The 16,690-nt window shown below is 40.3% G+C and overlaps 1 protein-coding gene across 3 annotated transcripts; it reads left to right on the forward strand.

The window, feature by feature from the left end:
• Positions 1–574: 574 nt before the first annotated feature.
• E2F8 (E2F transcription factor 8) lies at positions 575–12,815 on the forward strand. 3 transcript variants are annotated; one of them, XM_042785484.1, is made up of 14 exons: positions 575–646; positions 958–1,117; positions 1,676–1,951; positions 2,259–2,415; positions 3,604–3,909; positions 4,577–4,738; positions 6,211–6,348; positions 6,653–6,862; positions 7,759–7,843; positions 8,184–8,706; positions 9,692–9,910; positions 10,774–10,903; positions 11,043–11,359; positions 12,018–12,815. In XM_042785484.1, exons 2-14 carry the CDS (start codon positions 1,037–1,039, stop codon positions 12,189–12,191), a joined length of 2,778 nt encoding a protein of 925 aa, XP_042641418.1. In that variant the 5' UTR covers positions 575–646; positions 958–1,036; the 3' UTR covers positions 12,192–12,815. The 3 variants fall into 3 exon arrangements, with proteins under 3 accessions (XP_042641418.1, XP_032862875.1, XP_032862876.1); XM_033006984.2 differs by lacking the exon at positions 575–646 and having other exon boundaries at positions 867–1,117; XM_033006985.2 differs by lacking the exon at positions 575–646 and having other exon boundaries at positions 867–1,117; positions 10,813–10,903.
• Positions 12,816–16,690: the final 3,875 nt, after the last annotated feature.

Here is a 16,690-nt window from a genome sequence, read left to right on the forward strand (position 1 = left end):
GCACTCCCGATATGGGAGGGAGTCTTCCCTGGCCGTGAGCTGCCGGGCCGGGCAGGCAGGCGAGCCCCCGGGCCTGAAAACTCTTCGGGAAGGAGCGGGGCTGCAGCATAGGCACCTAATTTGTTGTTTTTAAGAGCCTAAAGGCCGCGGGACCCCTCGAACGACCGCGGCGGCCGTGAGGAGCGGGGGCCCTGAGGGGCGACCGACCGGCTCGGCCTCTGACAATGCGAGCAGCAGATAATTAGCTCCGCTAAACTAATTAGACCCCCTTGTCCGCGCTCCCCGCGCTGATCCCCTCACGCCAGCGGCCGTTGGGGCGGGGCAGGAGGCGCCGCGCGCACACACACCATACCACACCCCCCCCCCCCCCCCCCCCCCCCACACACACACGCTCCGGTTCCCGCGCCGCCAACCCGCCAAAGCGCCGAACCGGCCCGAGACGCGGCGGCGGCGGGAGCGGCAACGGGGCGGGAACGGCCACGGAACGCCGCCCTCCCATTGGCTGCGCGGGGCGGAGGGCCGCGAGGTGATTGGCTGATCCGCACCGCCCCCGCTCCACTCCCGCGGCGGCTCAGCCGGTGGAATTCAAACCGGCCGCGCAAACGGGACAAGGCAGAAGCGGGCGGCGGCACTAGCACCGCTCCCGGTGGGTCTCAGCTCACTCACGTCGCGGCAACAAGAACGAAAAGAGGAGGAAATGGGGGTTCTTCGCTGGGTGCTGCCTTGGCGCCAAATGTTTGAACCGGACCGCGGCAGGGCCACGCCCTCCGGGCGGCGGCCAATCGGTGGCGCCGCGCCGTCAGCGGCCGGGGTGGGGCGGGGCCGGGCCGGGCCGTTGGGCGGCGCGCGCGGGCCGGGCCCAGAGGCGGGAGGTGCCGAGACGGTCCCGGCGGCGACGGCGGGAACCGGCCCGGCCCGGGCATCCCCCGCCAACCCTTCCCTTCTCCCGCCCCGCAGATCCGGCGGGATTTGCGATGCGGAGCGTGGCGGCGGGACTGGCGGGTGTCGCCTCCTGAGGCTGCGCGGCGGCAGGAGAATGCAGCAGCAGCAGCAGCAGCAGCAGCAGCAGCAGCAGCAGCAGCAGCCCGCGGGCGGGGAGATGGGGACCGGCGACAAGGTAAAATCCCTCGGTCCCGCCGTGCCTGCTCCCGAGGGTGCCGCGGTGACAGCCCCGGGGAGCCCGTTCCCGGCCGTTTCAGCGCCTCTGGTCGTGAAAACGCTTTCGTCAACCAGCGCGTGGGAGAAACGTTGGATGGCAGCAGTCGCGAGCATTTCGCGGTCACTTTAAAATCTAACCTTAACAAAATTACCCAAAACTTGGCCTGACCACCTTTATAAGCAGCAGTACTTATTCTTGGTTTCCCTTTTTTCCCCTTAATAAGAAATGTTTCAGTCGTTTTTCATAGCATTTTGCTACAGATTAACGTTCTGACTTTGCTTTCCCTAGAGGGAAAGAATAGGAAAATTACTTCAAGAATGCCACGGGCCCAGTGTCTCAAGCTAAAGGCACAGCCAAAGAAATGGTTTCAGGAAAGGCGCTCGTTGTTCAGAGTAAAATTGCAACCTTTGACTTTGAGCTACCCAAAAAAACGCAAATGATCTCTATTCGTTTGTTACCAGCAAATGGATTATAGTGCTTGTGGTTTTTAACATTTTTTTTTTCTTTGGTGTATAGGAAAATCATTCTTCTGAGCCATACAGGAGCGTACTGAAAACTCCTTTGAAACAAGCAGCTACCTCACATTCCATATTGACAGAGATACAGCCCGGCTGTCAGCCTCTAACCACACCCCCAAAACCTAAAGAAATCCTTCCAGCAGATCCATGGACGCCTACTTCGAACCTGAAGATGCTGATTAGTGCAGCTAGTCCTGAGATTAGGAGCAGAGAACAGAGAAGGGAACTGTCAAACAACCCAAGTGAGGTCCTACAGGCAAAACACTGTTTGCAGGTACGTTGTAAAGATGTTGGCTTTATTTACTTTTTAAGTTAGCTGATGACTGTTTATTCAGTACAAAAAGTTATACATTAACACACCACAAGGTTTTTTTAAGTTTTGATTTTGGAGTGTTTACCAAATATAAGTAAGGATATTGTTTAGTTACATACAACAGGTAATGTTTTGCTAGTTTTATTTCACAGCTGTTGCAGACACAGAGAGAACACTGGCCCTTTGTCAGAGCTCACAATGAAGCTGTTAAATATGTGTTTACATATTTTCAAAAATTTGAAATTCTTTTTTTCTTATTCCTGTGTAGGAGCACTTATCAGGAGATGAATATGAAAAATCACAACCAAGTCGCAAAGAGAAAAGTCTAGGATTACTGTGTCATAAATTCTTAGCTCGATATCCTGATTACCCCAGCACTGCAGAGAATAATTACATTTGCCTTGATGAAGTAGCTGAAGAGCTTAGTAAGTTGGTGTACATGCTATTACATATTTCTTCACACAATGTGCCAGTAGCCTACCATTTGTGCTAGTACATTTTTGCTCCGTAAAATCTTGAATGTTTACTGTGTACTCTGAAAATTATTTAAACCCAGCTTTGAACTCTTCATTTTTAGACCAATTCTTCTAAAAAGTTGAAGTTTCTTCAGTGAACTGGAGAAATTCTGAATTATGTTTAATATTAAACATCTAAACTATTGCCAATACCACAAATAGCCAGTTGCAGTTTTGTGGATCTAGAGATGATGGCTAAGATTAGTGGTTGGATTTTTGTGGCAGGAACTAGTGTTTCTTGAACTGAACCCACAGTTTTCTGTCCAATCCTGACATCAAAGCAAGAAACTACTTTCTGCTCTCTGTAATTTAACTTTCTCATTTTATATCACTGTTTTATATTGCACCAGTGATCTACCTACAGTAGATCTAAAGTTGTTAACTTTAAACTGAAGGCTTTTTTAATCAAAGAGATATGGAATTAGAGTATTCTACAGATTATAACACTGATAATAGTTATAAATCATACTGCTCTAAATTTTTGGTGTCATGTCTTCAGAATATGTTGGGGGACACAGAAGAGGGATGAACTGTAAATTAAACAAAATGCCTATTCTAGTTATACTTTGTACAAAATAACATCTCTTTTAGAAAATGCTTAGTCAAAACCAAGAATTCAACAGACAGAAAAGGACAGTGCCTTAATAGAATAAGATATAAACACAAGTTACAAAACAGTTGTTTACCATCGGTTTCCAAGGATATTTAATGAGACGATCTAAAATCGATGCAACAAATAACTAGAAAGGCTTTGGTTCTTTTTGAAAGTGTATTGAAACCCATCTAATGGCTCTTCTGGGAACAGTAAGTTTTACTTTTTAAGGGATGCTGTAAAACAAGTATAACTGTGGAAAAGCAAGCCCTTTCATATCTAATGCAAGAATTGTTTTATTTTCTTTGCTGGCAAGATCTATGGGGGCTCTTTTCAGAGTCCTTTGTAACAAGAAATTGGCAAAAATGGTTTAGAAGTATATTAAGATGAGGGGAAAGTAGAGGAAATCAGTCCCGTCTCTGTGTAAACTCTTTCAGGTAAATGTATGATGAAACATTTTACACAGTAGAGATTTCATGTTCATCTTTTTTTTTTTTTTTCCCCAGATGTTGAACGTAGACGTATATATGATATTGTCAACGTGCTAGAGAGCCTCCACATGGTGAGCCGCCTTGCTAAAAACAAATATGCTTGGCATGGGCGGCATAATCTCTCCAAAACCCTGCAAACTTTGAAAAAAGTTGGAGAAGAGAACAAATATACACAACAAATTCAGATGATCAAGAAAAGAGAGTATGAGCACGAATTTGATTTTGATGGTGAAAGAAATGAAGAAATGGCAAGATCTTTTGGCTCAAATGAGCATTCAGAAATGTCTTTTGTTGAGCTCCCAGGAATGGAATTTCGTGCTGGTAATAATTCTCTGTAATGCCAAGAATAATATGTGCTTGTAACGATAAATATCTATGAACTTGGAAAAAACATTTATTGGACTATTTTTTAATGAAATGCTACTGCCTGAAAGGCACCACAGCTATTTGTGGTGAGAAGTGCTCTGCACTCCTTCAGTTCTCTTATTCATTCAATTCTTGCACGTGTTTTGTTTTTACAGTTCAAGAGGAAGGGGGCATTTGATAGCAAAATTATCAGACATACCCAACATACAATCCAGTTTGCAAGATTTGTTACCACTGAATGTTATAGAAGCCAAAAGTATAAATTAATCCATCAATTTGTTTTATAATTCCGGTTTAATTCAGGGGAGAATGATTAATTAGGGATTATTAAATACATTGTATAACCTTCAGCTAAGCATCTTTAAGAGTACAAGTTGTCAGACAATAAGACATGTATACAGGGGGAAACGTCACATTCTCTTTGTAGTTAGACTTGGTATCCACCTAATTACCTGAACTTTGCCATGTAGAGACACAATTCTGGAGTCCACATCAGCCCTGCCTAGTTGCGGTGTTGTTTGTTCTTATAATAATTGTTACTGACAAATTTCTTTGGTGTTCTAAAAATGTTCATAGCTGCCGTGTCACTTACTACTTTAATCCTTTCTCCTGTCTGCTGCAGCATCAGTAAATAGCAGGAAAGACAAGTCTTTACGAGTGATGAGTCAGAAATTTGTGATGCTGTTTCTTGTATCAACTCCTCAAATAGTAAGCCTTGAAGTCGCTGCTAAAATCCTTATTGGAGAAGACCAGTTAGAAGATTTAGATAAAAGCAAGTTTAAAAGTAAGTAAAATGCTGCTCTTGATATCTGCTTTTTGATCTTATTCTAAATAGAAATATCAAGTGTGAGCTAAATGAACTATTCTAGTACAATGCTATATTGTGTAAAACACCATCATCTTTTTCCTGCCATAAATATATTTGAGCCTCCAAAAACTCATGAAACACCTTGTGCAGTTTTTAACAGGAACCAACTTGGGCATAGTCATTGATACATCATGACATCATGACCGCTTAAAAAGTCCATTAAATCCTCTCTCTTGAAGTAATGTTACAAGGCTGCTTATTGGTAACAGTTTCTTTCTCTCCTCAAGCAGTCTGTCATATTTCAGCATCATTTCATCAAAGATGACCCAGAACCATGCAAATCTGTGTTCTGCTCATATAACTTACTTATTGGAAATCCAAAGAAATTCTGTAAAAGTCTTGTTAATAATTTAATTGTGAGAGGAAGTGAAACTCAGGGCTGTAACTGCCAATTATTTCTTAATTCTTTTACCCTGCTTTCAGTTCCCTGCACGCTTCCTCCTCTTCCTCTCCATTTAAATGAAAAGGTACTTCTAGGTCTAGGCCTGTATATCTATAATAATCAAAAAAGTGCCTGCTTTTGAGGGATCAAGAATTAATTATAGGTCTTGTTGAAAATTACACCCTTTCTTGATTCTCAGACAGACCATTGCTTTCTTTGTGGAATTTGATGTATGCAAAAAGAAAACTGATCCTTGCTGGTTTCAGTTCATGATTTGCTTTCCACTGCATCATGGGTGGGTAGTCAACAGGGGGGTTTGTTTTGTTTTCATTCTTTCTTCTTCCTTCCTAATGTGTGTTTCTCAATAAAAGCATTTTCAGGACATTCCATCCATGTCTGTATTTCAGATATCACATGTTTTACCATGTTCTTGATTAAGAAGCACAGTCTCAAGTTCCATGACTTAACAGACTTTACATTTTCAGTAGCAGAAGCTTTGGCTTAAGCAATAAACTTCGCAGTCCAGAAGTCACTGGTAATTTGACTACTGCCTAAAACTTTTCCCTCATAGCTCAACCTGAAAACAGCTCAGAACATCCAGGATGATAATGCTGTTGGATTTTAGTGCATCTCTTCCCCCTAGTTCCCGTGTTCATCATTGCATGCGTGTACCTGCCTTTTAAGCTAATTATTCTCACTAAAGAATTTGTATTGGTTAGGTCATTACACACAACCTAACTTGTTTTGAAAATGTTTTTCTATTTATTTAGCATAATATAAGTATTTTCTAGATCTGTATCTATGTCATTCTATTTTACACATAAACTTTATATTATGATATGTTATTTCATTGTATAAATATCTGTTCCACAAAACTCTTCTTAGAAAAAAATTATAAAGGTTTTTCCCTTTAGCTACTAAAAGGGCCTTATAATATTTTTAATCTGATACATTTTACCTTGTTAATCAGAATTGCTATACTTTACATTTGTTTATTTTATTTCAGCCAAAATTAGGAGACTTTATGACATAGCGAATGTTCTCAGTAGCCTTGAGCTTATCAAGAAAGTTCATGTTACAGAGGAGAGAGGTAGAAAACCAGCATTCAAGTGGACAGGACCGGAGATCTTGCCAAATATTCAGGGTAGGTGTATGTTTCATTTCCTTTTGTTCTGCTTGATGATTTTGATTGTTTCTTGGTCAAAAAGATTCTAGCAGAGAAAACAAACAGACAGTAAACTAAAGCAGAAAGTCTTCACTAATCATGTCACTGTCCTTGGTCCTTGCCAGCCTAGCACACCCGTATGTATCTCCACATAGTGGCACTCATACCGAAACCCTGGCGCTTCCATTTTTCTTGCTGCTAGTACTTGAGTAATTAACTGCTTTTAATTACTGAATCTGCATATGATATGTATTTACTCTGTGGGTTTTTTTCTGCTTTTTAGATACAAAACTTGAAACAACTTCTACGACCTGTGCCACACCTATTTCACAATCCATCCCTTCCAAAGAGCAGTGTTCAAAAAACCTTTTTCCTTCAAGAGGAAAGCAAAACTTCACTCGGCATCCCTCTCTAATAAAGTTAGTTAAAAGTATAGAAGATGACAGAAGGAAGATCCAATCTGCTCCAACCAGTCCAATTAAAATAAGTGCAAGTAAGTAGCTGAAAACTGTATTTCTAGATCTTTTTTTTTTTAAGTATGTTTTTAACTCAGTTGTAGTCTTGCATTAAATGTTCAGGCTTACCATCTTCCTTCTCACAGGAGATGTGGATGTGTGGGTATGCCTTTTTACAACAAATATGTCAAAAGTAGACAAGTTGGGGAAAATATATGTTGCCTGTAAATCTGAGGCCTTACAAGATGGATAGTGAAAATAAAGCTAAACTGATTGAAGTTCAGTGCATAAACTCTGCGATTAGTGGAAGCCCTTTTCATTTTGGTGGACCAAATCCAGTCACAGCTTGTGCAGTTGCAACACAAAAATATATTCATTGAGATCTGGACCAAATTCAGCTCACAGTATGGAACACTAGCGTTTCACACCAAGTACAGACGGAATGGGATATTACCATTTTGGGTTTAAGAATAATATTAATTCCCTTGTTAGACATTACTGTCTTGACTTTGTGTGATGTCTTACTGGCAACAAACTTCTGTTTGTGCAGTAGAGCTGATGCTCTGGATATTTTATCTTTCTCTATGAACTGCCCTAACCTTCGTTGGTTGTGGAAACGGCTTTACATCCTACTATAGGTAGTTGTGTATTCTGTAAAATTTGCAGAAAACTGCCTATCAATGTTCATGTTCTTGTTTGTTAGCCTCTAAGAAAGGAAAAAAAAAATGGAGCTGAGCCTTTCAAGTTTGTGTGATGTAAGCTGCCATCCAATTAATCAAATAAAGTCTGGGCTGCAGTTTGAGGATAACGTGGAGTCTTAGTGTCTTGTCATTAAATGTGTATGCCACATTAAACAAACAGTCTCCTCAAGACAAAATTTAACTTCTACACTTGATGTCCTAACAGTTATGTTTTGTTTTCCCCCTCGAACCAGGTACTGATCAAAATTTATCAGCTTTCCCAAGTAAAATGGCTCAGGTTTCAGCAATTGCTAAACATCAGCTGGAAGGACAATCAAAGTAAGTTTGCACAAGTGTTAAGATGAGAAGCTTTATTTTATCATTGGCCACCAAGTCAAAGCTGTGCTGTTTGAGTCTGGGAATAGCCTGCAGAAAACGGTAACTTCTGATACTGCAGGCTATTTGTTCCACTTACTTTCTGCTTAGTGGATTGAGAAGTACAAGTTTATGTTTTGGATTGTAGAAAATATTTTTCAGGCCATTCATGTGGCACAAAGGTATTAAGATATGTTTGGGGTTTTTTTTTTGTTGGGTTTGGGTTTTTGTTTGTTTGGTTGGGTTTTTTTTGTCTTTTTTTTTTTTTTGGTTTATCTTGTGGTTTTGTTTTTTTGTTTTTAAGGAAAGCAACAGATATAAAAATGAAATTGTCAAGATCTACTTTGGAAAGTAATGTGTCCTCACCTGAGGTAGTGCCCAAGCCCGACCCTCCTCGCCCCGCAGCACCCTGTCAGCAGCCAGCTCTCACACAGCCCCTGGGGGTCTGTCCTCCCAGCCACACCTCAGTCTCACCAGTAATACTACCTCATACTCATTCTGGTGTTTCCTATGCAATATATCTGCACCCTTCCCAAGCCCACACTGTGACAACATACAGCCCAAGTTTCATGTTGCAGCCTCTACCATGTGCTAATATAACTGAAATTAATAGTATTAATTCCAAAGTATTAAATAAAATAGCCACTGAGGAAGGTGACAATCAGTTAACTACAGATGATCCAACACAGTCCTTGACAGCTAAAGAAACACCAACTGTAAAATCAGAAACATCATCACAGCGGTGTCTTAAAAGATCACAAGCATTACAAGAGAATAATTTGACTAAAAAGTATAGAAGTGATGAGGAAAACCTTTATACTTCTCTGGTAAGTTAAATTATTTTTAAAATTCTATTTTATAGGTTAACAATGTTGCTACCTACTCGCTTTCAAAATGATTTAGGAGCCTACCAGTGTGTGTAGGTGTTTTAAATAACATCATGCTTCAAAGGATGATGTTCATTTGTTGTGCTTGCTGGTGCTTAGGGGGCTGCTTTTTGTTTTCTTATGTACACATACATATATATTTATCTTTCTAGACCTCAAATATCACATAATCTTGCTAGTATTTGCAAAGCATCAGGCAGAATATGCCATATAACACAATTTTGAAAGGCCAACCTAGGATTAGGCTGTATTCTTTTCCTTGTTCCCCTCCAAACACTTCCAACAAGACCTGTCAGAGTGTACAGATGTTAGTCAACAACTCCCAAAACACTGTGTTAAGACTTACCTTGACTGATACAGTGATTCTGGAGTCATTCCAGTTGCTCATCTTGCTAAAGTTCATTCTTGGCTTCAGAGGTGCTAGGAGAAGAGGTAGAGACATAGAAGTCACTGGACACGGTATGTCCCAAAATCCTGATACCTTCTAAGTATTTCTGTCCAATGTTGTACACTGTTAATGCTGGATTGTTGCAGGCATAATAACAGAGCACATGAAGAGAGTAAGAGGTTCAGGTATACTTGATGCTTACAGAGTCACTGGGTTTGGATTGCTTTCTACTCCTCAGTTGCTGAATATTTTACTGTCTCTGTAAATTATTAAGCTGCTTTAAATTGTGCTTTCCAAAACAGTTGTGAAATGTTATCAGTGTGTTGTGACAGTATGTGGTGTCAAACGTCCACTAGCTATGAAGGAGCAAGAGGGGATAACATGGAACTCAGCTTGGTGACTAGAAGTTTTTATAGCACAAATTTAGGAATCAGGAGAAAGGAGAAAACTTGCTTTCTTAATTTTTAAAATGAGTAAATATCATTGTAGACCTGCAATTGTGAATGTTAAGCCTTACAATGCCTGCTTTTTTAAAAGGGAGATTCAATTAAAAATGAAAGACCACCTTCCAGTAGCTCACAAATGAATCACGAAATGGACAATTTCCAAGAAGACAGACAGAACAAAACTGAAACATTAGATCAAAACACAGCAGGTTGCTATGACCAGTGTAAAAGAGAAGATACGCCAAAAGATGAGGGCAAAATCAAAACTAAACAAGACATGCCGGTAGCATTTGCCATTCCTGCTCATGAGGTAAGCTTCATCAGGCACCACAGCACATCTTGCCATTACCTGGGAAAACACCACTGGGAGGCTTTGCAAAAGAAACAAAACTATAATGAACTACGCATGCATAGATCGCCTTCGGTTGCGTTCTTTAAATTTAGTGTGCTTTTTAAATCCTGTTTTGTAGGAATGTAGGACTTCTGTTTCTGCAATAAGTACACAAATAAGAGGGCATGAAGTAACTTTCAGGCTTGGATTGGTAAGAAGATCACCACTAAGCCTAAGCAGATGAAGGCAACGTTGAGATCCCTTATCTCCCCTGTCCTCTGTGTCTATGTACTTCCAAATACTTTGAAACAGAATCACATGAAAATTCTTTCATCAGTAAAATTTGGTATTCTGCAGCTAAGAACCTGAATAAGGAACAGTTCTGTTGGCAAAAACAGAACTTGTAAATGCAAAAGGATTTTCTTCCAGTATTTCCTTTATGAAAAACACAATTGAAGAATGATGTGACATTATGATTACTGGGTCCAGATGTTTCTTCCGAGGGGAAAAAAAAAAAAAAAAAAAGTATTCCTTATCAGGCTTTATCTTTTGTCTAGTCTAATTGCACTCAATCCCAGACGGATTTCCAGCTCCTCACTGAGGCTATCAGCTGGAAATGAAGCCATCTGAGTGCTGAGCAGTAGGGCAGTCTTACTTTAAAGAGCATGTCTTTGAGTCAGTTGTGTCTCATTTCAGACAGAACGTGAATGGAACATGTATGGAATATAAAATCCTAGCGATGTGCAGGATAAAGAACAAGGCAAGCGGGATGCAACTATGTAGAAAAACTTAATTTTTTTGTTTATTATGTGTTTGGAGTAAAGGTGCATTGTCTTTTTCAGACTTTTTTTCCATCTGGCTATCTTATTCCTCTTACTCAGTGCACCCATGGCAACGAGGCAGGCTTTTCTAATAAAGAGAAAGCTGGGATATGTTCATTGCAGCACACTACCTACAGTTCCCCCATTGCTGGTGAGTATTAAATAGGCATACAGTTGTCTGGATTAGGGGATTGTGGGCCAGATTCATCCTACTGAGGTAATGAAATCACAACACAATGGATTGAGTCTCAATTTTTAGTCCCTGTCAACACTTGATTTTTCTGTTCCAGGTGTCATTCCAGTGACAGCATCTGAACTAAAAGCAGTTAACATTCCTGCTTTTCATATAACACCTTTGAATATAATGCTGTCACCAACTTCTATAGCTGCTGCGCCTGTACTGAGCAACTCCTGTCTCAACTCAAGCAATACCAGTTCTGCCCAAAATGCAAGTTCTTCAGTTCTAAACTTTACACTGCAACATGTAGGACTAATACCTGCTGGTGTGCAAGTCCCTGTAAATCCTGTTCTTCAGCACATGCCAGTCTCTTCACAACCAGAAAATGTTAGCCATAGCTCAGAAAAGAGGAACTTGCAAGAAGAGAAGGTAAGTAAAAATATATTGCAATTCCTTGACTGTGGTGGATTAAGTGGGAAGTATAGTGCAGTAATTCCTTTACAGCAGGTTAAATTCTTAAATAAACATTTTTTTGATCTTTATAAATCAGCACTGCCCAAAAAAAGCACAGCCAACAGAAGTACAATAAATATTCTATTAGTTGTGGAAGTGGCACCAGCTGGAAGATGACAAGATGCAAGGAGACAATTGTTTTAGAGGAAGGATTTTGCATCGATCTAAGAGGACACTTGACAAATTGTCCATTTGTTACTTCATCTTCTCGTTACTCTCCTAATCTACTCCCAGATTCTTTTTTTAATTGGGTTGTAGAGGACTTTAAAATAATATAGTTTTTCCATGGGAAGTTTCTGTGTATATTCAGTGTAATACTGTATTTCCTAAGATTGCTTGTATTAAAAAAGGAGTTAGGAGGGGATTGGAAGAACCATTTTTTTTTTCTTCATATATATATTTATAGGTATATCAAGAAATACAGGTATATTCTTCTCACTAAAAAGTTGTTAAGTTTTTAAATTTCAGGAAAAAAAAGAGTTTGCTAACATCCTGCAGAAACCTGAAACTGGAATTCACTTTTTTTTTTTTTTCCTTCTCCTTAAATGAAAGTAACTTTCTGTCTTCTCCTTAGCCTTCTGCTCCAAAAGAACTCCAAGAGCCCCAGACAGTTACAGAAAATTTTTTCCGCACACCAGGAGGGCCAAACACAGTATCTTCACTATCTGCAAATTCAGATGGTACCAACACGATCTCTCAAGGAACTCTGTATATTCCTCAGCGAAAACTTGAAGTGTCAGAAGACTAATTTTGGGATATCAAATTGCTGAATGTGTTAACAGGCGTAATTACTGGTAACACACTGCACACAGTTTGGATTTTATGATGGACAATGTGGGTTTTGGGGGCATGTATTGGCAAGGCCTCAATACTGGAATAGCCTTAATTAACGCTTTAGAATTAAAACTGGCTCTTAAATGAGAAACTTCATGTCTAATAATTTTTCCAAAGGGCTTACCTGAAGTATTATAGCAACAATGTTATGTATCTAGTGTGTTGTTGTGTTGCTTTTGTGCTATGCAAAGGAAGCTGAATTTATCTTTGTACAGAAAGGTACAGTTTATCAGTCAGTACATATTTTGCACAAAGAAAAGTACTGTGAGTATGTACATATTTTATGTCTTAACAAAAAGGCCATAGTTAAAATGTCTTACTCCTATGTTCAATAATGCTCTTTTGTAAAGTTAGTTAAAAAAAAAAAAAAAAACAACCAAAAACAAAAAATGAATTCTTAATCAAGTTTTATATAAGTTAAGAATTATTTATACTGTATTTTTGAATCAATTTGTTCAGATTAAACTTACATCAAACTCAAATTTTGACTTTATTTGTTTGATCAAATTAAATTACCTGAGTGAAGAAATACACTGTATATTCACTGACATCTCTTAATTCTTTTTTTGGTCAGACAGTGATGTCTCTGCCTTCTGAAGAAAGGGGAAAGGTATTTCATCAGAAAGGGATTTAAATAACTCAGTCTGACTTCTGAACCCTGTTGCTAGAGGTGGCATCTCCAAGAACCATTACAGGAAAATATCGTTAGGAGGTTGGGAATGCAGAGTATCTTTACCACACTGGAGCATTCTGGCAAGTGCAGTCCAGATGTCACAGAATTGAGAAGTTACATGGCTTGGGCCTCAAACTAAACAGTTGTAGTAAGATGGGAGGATGAACACTCTTTACCTTGCCTCTCTCCTGTTAATCTCCCTTTGAGCCAGGTGTGCGCTACGCTCCACGCCCTCCCTAGGCTCTCTTGACACTGGAGAGGCTTCAAGCCTAAGAGCAACTTTCCGTAACATTTGACCTATGGTCTGTAACCATTTACAGCAATTTGTGCAGTTACGGAAGCACTGGCTCTGCACTGTTGCAAACAGCAGAAGGTCTGGCTCCTAGAAGGAGAGAGCCGCATGTCTGTGAGACGTGCCCCCACCACACAGGGGCTGTACAGGTAATTTCTGCTTTCTAATTAAGGTCAGTTGTTTCTCTCCTCTTGCAATTCTACATCCACCAGGTTAAGCTAAACGAACTGAATTTCAATACCTACAGCAAAGTCTTCTATGCTGGAAGAAGAAAAATGAAGCCTCCTCCTACAGCTCACACTCAGATAACAAGGAATAACTAACAAATACCAAAAGAAAATACATTGTACCTGCCTTGCCAGGTGAAAAGTGCCTGGCTGTCCAAATTAGGATGGGGAGAAATGCTAGCAAAGCCCAAGACTGAGGCGTTGAGTAGCTAAAAAAGCACAGTTAAAACAGCCACCACAGTGAGACTAACTGGCTTACTCTTTAATAAAATTATAATACAAAATGCACCTGACAGAACAGGATAACTTGAAATCTTCCTACAGTAGAGGGAGAGAAGAATAAAAACTGGAAAACAGAGGAATTCTCACTACCGCAGCGAGTAGGTTTTTTTATCTTCTCCAGAGCGGTAACTGACCTTCCTTACACATGCTGTCAATTTAATTCTAGAAGTATAAAAGTAAAGACTTACAGTAACTTGCATTACTCAAAGGAAAAACTACAAATCCTTCATTTTTGGACATGACCGTTGACAAAATAAGACTACAGTAATCAGGCCTGGAGAAATGCTCTTCTCCCAAACTGCTCTGTTCTGAAAAGCTGCGTGTATGTTCTGACTTGCTGCCCAGTGTCCCTTGGCTCCTGTCAAAAGACAGTTACTTCCTTTTTCACACAGGCTTTGTAACACCCAGCACTTAACTTCCTTCTTGTTCATTTTTCCAGCTGAAAAACCGCTGCCTCCCTGTTCAAAGTATTCTATTGCCCCAAAGATCTGCATTTCTGACTGGCTGAGCTCACTGCCCTTCCCACCCACCTCACCTACCCTCGAGCGTGACCCCAGTACCCCAGGTGCTCTGCTGCCAAGCTCTAGAGAAGTCTCCCTGATTCTCGGGCTCACTTTGCTTTTGCTATGCTCTGTTCCACTTTTTCAAGCAGCGTATTTTAATCCTTACCTTTGATCTGGAGAAAACACTCCATTCCTGCTCCACCAGGAATATAAAAATTCACCCATGTGTACACTCCACTTCTGTATTTCAAGTCTGTTGTTCCAATCTCAGGTCCTGATAACCACAGGGGACCAGGGGTTATATGAAAAGCCAACTAACCCATGTGGGTCTGATTGCTCCTTTGAGCTATAAAGAGCCTCTCAACAACACTCACTTCATTACCGGGGCACCCAGGATCTGGAGCAGCACAGACATATAGAAATGAAGCAGTATGCAATGCCAGGAAACTAAAGGATGTTTCCTGCCTTTTCCCCTTAAATTCTCTGACAAACTCAAAGGGATAATACTGGAATTTTTGGGCAAAATCTTTCTCCGCAGCTTTCCCTGCAGTTGGTTATGATGCAAATCCATCCAAGTACACGATCTACATGATGTGAGGATCAATGAAGACCGAGTCCCTGCAAATGTCAAGGGTCCTGACTTATACATCACCAAGGGTACAAACACAAAGTGGTTACAAGCTTCCTGGCGCTTTCCCCATACTCCAAAAGTGAGATAAGACCTTTCAAAGTAGCCTCAGCAAACAGACCCCTAAAATCTTCAAATCTGAGATGGATTTGGCACGCAATTTCCTTACGCTCCCATGAAAGACCCAGAGGTGAGACTCTCTGCTTCAGCCTTCTGGTGTAACCCCTGGGCTGTAAGGGCTTGGCCCTTTCACACACAGCAAAGTCCATGACGCTGAACAAAGTTTCTAAATTCAGATATCCCTTTAGAACATGAGAATTAGCTTCTAAAATCATTAAAGCACTTAAAGTTCACTTTTTAGAAAGTTTTATTTTCAGTGATTCATACTTTAGTCTCCACTTGAATATGCGTGCAGCATCACCCACTGCCAAAGAGCACAGTGAGGCAGGGCAAATATAATTGCAATCATTAAACATGCTAAACATACATATTAACTAGCCATCTTAATGCCCAGAACTACTCTAAACTTTATATTTTTACTGAAAAGCCTAGTTCTCTGTAACCAAAAATACAAACCAGTTGTATCTATCAAATCACAAACTGCTGAATGAAATTCTATTTGGTTCAGAAGTGTTGAGTTCCAGAGGTTCCTACAAACAGGCTGTGATTACCAATTTTTTAATAATTATTTTGGTAAATCACTTTTGGCAATATGACCATTCATGCCTAAATCCTCAATTCAGAAACCGTTATTTTTATGATTCACATTTAAGCAATGCAGTAGCAACTATAAAAGCTTAATCTTTATTTATGATCAGTTATACTGCATTTAGGAATGCCCTCTAGGTGTAATCTGAGGGGCTGCATTGTTGTCCACCTACTCACAAGTGGACATAAGAGAACAAAATGCCAGGCTTTTGTCAGAGGTTATTTTCAGCTTGGTGATAGCAATGGCATTGCTCAGATCCCTGAAACTCTCTCTCATTCCCCTCCCCTCCCAGCTTATAGGGCCGACACTGGTGGCCACTGCATTTAAAGGGGGCAGGAATCCCTTGGGATTAAACCCTCTGAGGCTAAGAAAACAGGGAGAAACATCAAGCGACTCGAGTAAGTAGAGTGTATCAGGTTCTGCCAAGACTGTCTGATATAAGGGTTTGGGGTTTGCATTTGTTTGTTGCTGGGGTTTTTTTCTCCTAACAGGTGGTAGAAACAGCTTGTTGCTTGGTAAAGAAAAATGTGTAGGTATAGTACAGAAATGCAAGTCCTGCAGAGCTGAGAGCGGTAGATTCTTTTGGGCTTCTGAGCCTCTTGAGTAGCTACTAGGGTTGCAAGAACAGGGCTGTGGGGATCCTCATTATTGATACACACATTTTGACTACATGCAAAACAGAAGTTTCAGAAGCTTTAAAAAAATGTTGTTACAAAGCTACAGAATTATGTTTTCCACAAATACTTTGTCTTTGTACAGACACTTTTTAAAGCATATAAATGTGCTTTCATACTGTCTCAGATAATAGTATTCTAGAAATAAATAAAAAAAAAAAAAAACAAACCAAAACCAAACCCCTCAAAATATTTAGTGTCAGTGATCAATTGGTTTTATATCAAATAACAAGAAAAATTCTATGCAGATTTGACAGAAAGTGGCTAGATAAGAATGCAAGACAAAAGAATGCACATGTCCATCACTCAAGCATTACAAGGCAGCATAACTGGCCAAGTCTCCCAAACAGCCTCAATAGTTTTTTTTTAAAAAAAAACGTACTTGAAGTTTTTCTACCTAAAGGTAAAATTATTTCAAACAATAA

This window comes from Tyto alba, unplaced genomic scaffold (genome assembly GCF_018691265.1).
Source record: "Tyto alba isolate M040663 unplaced genomic scaffold, T.alba_DEE_v4.0 Super-Scaffold_8, whole genome shotgun sequence".
NCBI lineage: Eukaryota > Metazoa > Chordata > Aves > Strigiformes > Tytonidae > Tyto > Tyto alba.

Excerpts from the sequence above, each read along its gene's own strand:
- E2F8 (XM_042785484.1), top strand. The coding sequence starts at position 1,037 with ATGCAGCAGCAGCAGCAGCAGCAGCAGCAGCAGCAGCAGCAGCAGCAG. Across the intron at positions 6,349-6,652 it reads GATCTTGCCAAATATTCAGG|ATACAAAACTTGAAACAACT; the intron begins GTAGGTGTATGT and ends TCTGCTTTTTAG. Across the intron at positions 6,863-7,758 it reads TCCAATTAAAATAAGTGCAA|GTACTGATCAAAATTTATCA; the intron begins GTAAGTAGCTGA and ends CCCTCGAACCAG.